Source organism: Watersipora subatra, chromosome 8 (genome assembly GCF_963576615.1).
Source record: "Watersipora subatra chromosome 8, tzWatSuba1.1, whole genome shotgun sequence".
NCBI lineage: Eukaryota > Metazoa > Bryozoa > Gymnolaemata > Cheilostomatida > Watersiporidae > Watersipora > Watersipora subatra.
This window is the reverse complement of record NC_088715.1, coordinates 52,989,060-52,995,351: the sequence shown is the minus strand read 5'-3', so window position 1 is coordinate 52,995,351 and position 6,292 is coordinate 52,989,060. Positions and strand designations below refer to the sequence as shown.

Below are 6,292 nucleotides of genomic sequence, written 5' to 3'. Positions count from 1 at the left end.
TTGTGGTCATACTTATTATACCTACCTATCTTTAATGTTTAATTTTTAATATTTCATGCTTCAAAATCATAACTCCGTAAGAGCTCATGGCGCACTTATGTTCTAATGCCGGCTTCAGACACAGCTCTTGTTAAAGTAAAGATTTAGACTAGCTTATGTTACTAGCTTAAGTTACTCATATTCACTAGGTAAAAAAACCTAGTCAGTAACATCCAGATTACCTGTCACTGCCTATAACTTGTTTTAAATCAGGAACAAATGTGGAGCATAAGAAACAAGAATGTAGATTAGAAATAATTTTTTGGTTAAAAAACTTTTTTATCGTATGTATATAAATGTATATATTTATATATACTATGTGTTATATGTATGTTACATATCTTTTATATTGTATATGTAAGAGTATTTATATGTTATATATATATCATTTGTGTATATGATATACACATATGATATACATATGTCATAAATACATATATTTATGACATATGTACATCATGATTGTGTGGGTGTGCGAGGGCGTGTGCGAGGGCGTGCTCATGGCGTGTATTATGCACATGAAAGTTAATGCGTGTATTACACACACGCACGCACGCACGCACACACACACGTAAAATTGCTTCTCCTATTGTTACCTAAGTAACACCAGGAAATATATTCATAACATATATATGAAATGCATGTATTCCTATTGCTGCTTGTTATTGTTACAAAGATATGTTGCAAATTTTTTGCATTTTTTTAATATGAGTTTTTGCTCTAATAGTCTCGTGTAATAGCTAAGGGATAATTGTTTTAAGCTGTAATGGTTGAAATAATACTCACCTATTTCCGAAAAACGGATTCAGCAAGTTTTTTTTAAGGTAAACATGTATATAAAAGCACCTTCCATCAAAACTTGATCGGCTAGAAACAAAATGCAAACTAGAAGTTGTCATCTGCTACTAATACAGACAAATAAGCACGAGGGAGTAACTCCCCGATAACATGGAAGCAGCTAGTCTGAGTTTACTTGTAGGTTTAAGTGCCAACTAATTGTGACCCAATGAAAATCTCTCTGTTGTTAAAATCAGGGTTGCTCACAGAGTCAGCATGGCCAAGCCTCCCCCCACCACCCTACTCTTTTTCAGTGGAGGATCCCACTGCCTCTTCTGAGTCTGCCGTGTCCATGCTTTGAAACACAGCTATAAGCTCTCCACATTTAAGTTTAGGAGGCTCTTTAAACATTTGCTTTTGCTTGTTTTCAGGGCCTCAACTGGCTCAACATTCCCTTTAACGAATCATTAAGCTTACCTCACTGAGATGGCATGATGGCAGATTCGATGGATTGTACATGTAGATGGCTCAGTCAAGAGATATCGATAAAAGTTTCAGGCAGTAATTGCTTGCTAGCATTCCAGAGTAGAGACAGTTTTTCAAAAAAATGAGGAGAACTGGAGCACAGTCTAATAAAATATAAAGATTAGATTGTTTGTACTTGAAGAGAAGAAGAGCAGGCGCGTAACTAGAACAGCGTAACTAGAACTAGAACTTTATTGATTTAGCTAGCTAATACAGGGTTTATTTTGATTTAATAATCTGTGTGCTATAGTGCAATAGTAGCACTTCACTACTCCTGTGTATCAGTTACAAAGTCACACAAGTAACACTTCTAGACTTCTCTGTTGTGAGCAACAGTCTGCCTCTGCTTACTAATTTTTTGGGCTCCATTTTCTCAACAGCTTTGATAGACTTTTGTTGAGAAGCTGCATCATTAGGTAGTTCAGCCATGAGCGCACACGTCTGAAGTAGCTTAGCATTTGATTGTCCTAATAATGCCACTAGCTGCTGTAAATCAGCTAAATACACTTCAACTCTTTCACAGTCCATCAAAGTTTTTTAACTTTTCTGCTCATATTCAGTAAAGTCATTCAATGCTAAATGCTGTCAGCAGTGTTGCTTTTAGCTTGGTATAGTTTTTTTTCTCTTTTGCTAATTGCTTCTATATAGCAGATGTCGCTACCCATGTGTACCCCCTGTTTATCTACCCAGTCACCAAAGTCACCATTGCCACTATCTTAATAAGTATCACCTAAACCCATTAACTTCACCAGCGTTTTAATATTTCCGAAAAGACTTGAAATTATGTATCACCCTGATATGTATGAAGCACAACGACTCAAGAAAAGATGAAACAGAAATACAACCTATAAATGGCGTATTACACAGTACATGTATGTCAATGCAGGTATTGACAAGTTGCCTTGCAAATACGCGAACTGCATGGCAAACTAAAGGTTGAACTGTTACAAGTAGGTGAAATAAGCATGAATTTATAACAAAACATAAAAGTAAAGTCAGAGTGATGGTCACAGCACAGAGTCACAGTTTAGCTATGATCTTCTCAAACAAATGTATATCAAATTTCATCGCATGTCCATTTGTAGCAATTAAAACCTGAGAATAAAACATTTGCATTGCCGATGATTTGACCTCAGAACTTCCTGGTCAGCGAACAGTAATGTCATTCACAATACTGCAATAGCAAAGCTGTCAATGGCTGTGAGCACATTCATTACATCGGATAAAATAATTAGGCTTGAACCTTTTGGGATCATTGACTAGAACAGCTGACAGATACGCATGGTACAATGATTATTAAGTTGTTCGCAAACTTGGTAATTGTTCTAGTAAAGCTAAGCTAATCTTTACTGGCTTGCCAGGTAATTTACCCAAAAACATTGGGTAATTGTTTTATTGCCCATGCAACACTGGGCATTCATCTAGTTATAAATAAAATAAATATATATTTCTAGTACTTTTTGGCGTTTTTGCTTCAGTATCTTCTCTAAAACAAAGGTGGCTGACCGCCAGTTTTGTTTACAAACACTAAACTTCACATTTCAAAAATTTTAGTTTTTGTTATGTCTGTGGCAAAACGATTCCTAGACATACTTTTGCAGCATTGTTAGATGTAAACAGACTTGGACAATTTGAAAGCGAAAGGGGTCGCTACATAGCATTATAATTTTCTGAAATTAAAACAATTTTAGAGACAGTTAATTTTAATACCTCAATATATAGGTTTGGCTTCACCACTTTTAAAATCTTAAAATTATTTCTGTTATAATTTTACCACGACTTTTATGCAACCTAATGAAAGAGTTTTAGTTGTTTTTGTACTATAAATAGTTGCCCATAAAACAGCTTACATACATATGGATTGCTTACGGGAGTCATGAACAGCAGTCTCTATTCAGGCAGCCTTTTAGGTCCTATTCTGTCTGGAGTTTTTGTAGACAAGTTTGGTTTTGAGTGGACTCAAACTGTAATATCATCTATCATTGCTTTAATGGTTTGTATGAGCTGCTCCTCACAAGTATTCAACAGTCAAATAACATTTCACCTAAATTTTTGAATGACTTCATGGCAATTGAATCTTTTGTTAAATTTTACCTCTACTTCTTGGTCAAATCATGTGGATTTTCGAAATTGCATGACATCACGTGTATCGATGCAGCTTTCACACATTGTTTTGGTGGTGCCTGTCTCTGACTATTTTCTTTCTTAACTGCTCAAGTCTCTAGATAAAACATGCAGTTAGTAAAATTCCCACTTAATCAGCAGTTCGCTATGTCAGGTGCGGTGCAGCAGTTTGACTTGATAAGTGGCAAATGTAACTTTGCACTCACATAAATATATAAGGCATTCATTAAAATTATTAAAAGTTCATTAATCACTTATCGGAGTTAGCCTGATGATTAGTAATAATTTAGGCCATAAAATGGCACAATGCAGTCATTGAATCTTTTGATACTGCAAATGTGTCTCAACCTAATCATTCCTCGACTCTTTTTTAACAATGCAGACATACTAGTGCTACGCTTTCTAAACAGAACCAAATGTTAAAATTTTGACATGTCCCATGAATTGTTTATTTAAAATATTGCATACATTTATTTTGCTTTCATTAGTTTTTGGTTTTATCATTCGTCCATTTATTCATACGCCTATTTATTTGCAGTTTTTGACTATATTTATGGCTTTGCAGTGCAAAGTTGCTTTTTTGATTAAATCACGTAGATCTTTAAAACTGTATGGTTTCAATTGGACGCAACTAATTTTTAGAGATCTTTTGCATGTGCTGCAAGTTTACGACATTTTTATTTTCCAAATAGTTTAACTTGCCTGGTGAAACACTCTGCAGTCATCTTACTTCATGCTTGTTCAGTAGTTGATTGCACCTGGTGTGGTTCAATATACTGATTTGACTAGTGTGGCAAGTATAACTTTTCACTCACATACTGGGAGAAACAAGCCTGTAATTAATCATGCAAGGTGCTGGAGTATTTAAGGTTCACTGATCACTTGATGTGGGAGATAAAATAGCAAGACATACTTTTTGAACCGTTTACTACTGTAACAAGGTCTTAAGTCAATTGCTCCGATTTTTTCAAAAAAAAAAGATTCGAAAATGTTTTTGTCTTGAAACTGTTCTAGCAAATCCGAGAAAAAGTCAGGCAGTCAAAGTTCTAGACATCAACTTTAATCAATAGCACTTGGTTTAAGCATTCTTGTGGTGCTAGGGTAGAAAGACAAAAGTGTGCACCTTAAGTTAGCACTAGCTGAACAACCCGGCTTAGCTGGGTAATAAAAAAGTCTTTGGACAAAAAATTTATATGTTTTTAACGTATAACAACATTTTCCATTCTAACTTTCAAGCTACATATCGTGAGAAAAGTTTTTTGAGCAATTGAAATAACTTAAGAGAGAAAATAAAACAACTGTAAAGGTTTTCAAAGTTTGTCAAACGACTTTTAAACTTCCTGTCATGCAGAAAATGTTTCGTGCAGGTCAAATGAATTTCAAAAAATAAAACGACTATAAAAAGATTCAGATGTGAATTTGAAATAATTTGCAAGTAATAGCTAAATTAAGTCTGTTTTGCTGCAATTAAATTAAAAGATGATTTGGTAATGATATAATTAATGCAAACTGAAAAAAAAATGAAATAAAAATCATGAATAAGTACGTTGAATTATTAATAAAATAATGTGCATACAAGTGTGTATGTCTATAAAAAATACTATACTGGTACCTCTCGATACTGATGCAAATGTACAAATGTAAAAATGAGATATCGTACTGTCTTTGTCTGAGAGACCATGTTGAGCTTCTTCCCACAGAGACAATACAATTGTCTTTGTGAGAAAGATTGGCCTTAACTCCAGCTATAGTAGTTGAACCTTGCCAAAGTATTTCTTTAACAGGGGTATCACAGCGGATGGCTGCATCGGTAAAACAATCCGCGTGTGCTATAGCTATAGTCGGAATGACAAACATACTTTGAGAAATATATATATAGCCTCTAAAAATTTATATGCATTATATAATTTATGATTAAAAATCACAAAACTGTGGGATAAGATTTTAATTAAGGATCAGGTCTGACAAGGCAAATTTCCTGCTATTTTATCATAGGGACTATTTTTATTGCTTACTAATATGGTTATTTCATAGAACTGCAGTTACAAAGTATTGAATGGTGTGATCCAAGTTCTAGTTAGCAATGATTGGTTGTCATTGCTAATGTCATTATTCAATGTTCAATGTCATTAATGTCATTGTCAAAGCATTGGTTGTCAAATTTTTTAAATGATACAGGCTAGACAAAGTATCTAGAAAGCAGAGTGCACTAAGATGTAAAAATGTTGTTGGGGAGATGGGGAGTTGGGGAAACGGGGAGATGGAGAGACGGAGAGACGGAGAGACGGAGAGACGGGGAGACGGGAAGACGGGGAGTTGGGGAGACGGGGAGATGGGGAGATGGGGAGATGGGAAGATAGGGAGATGGGGAGATGGAGAGATGGGAAAAAAGGGAGAGAAAAAGGGAGAGAAAAAGGCAGGGAGAAACGGAGGGAGAAAAGGATGGAGAAAGGGAGGGAGAAAGGAAGGGAGAAAAGGAGGGAGAAAGAGAGGGAGAAAGGGAGGTAGAAAGGGAGGGAGAAAGGGAGAGAACTAGGGAGAGAGCAAGAGAGAGAGGTAGAAAGCTAGGGAGAGAGGTAGAGAGTTAGAGAGAGAGAGAAAGAGAGGTAGAAAGAGAGGTAGAAAGAGAGGTGGGTAGAGAGGCGTAGAGAAGGGTAGAGAGGGGTAGAGAGAGGGAGAGAGGGAGAGATAGAGGGAAAGATAGAGGGAGAGATAGGGATAGAGATAGGAGTGTGTGTACAATGCATGATGTACAATGTATGATGTATTTTAGAAGTTTTTTTTAGCTACATTACGTGTAAGACTTTTTCGTTCTTCAAATATTTTG

General features: G+C 35.7%; 1 protein-coding gene across 1 annotated transcript; it reads left to right on the top strand.

Moving 5' to 3' along the window:
• Positions 1-5,701: 5,701 nt before the first annotated feature.
• Positions 5,702-6,001, top strand: LOC137402723 (rRNA 2'-O-methyltransferase fibrillarin-like). The gene has a single exon (XM_068089227.1). The coding sequence runs from the start codon at positions 5,702-5,704 to the stop codon at positions 5,999-6,001; it is 300 nt and encodes a 99-aa protein (XP_067945328.1).
• The last annotated feature ends 291 nt before the right edge of the window (positions 6,002-6,292 follow it).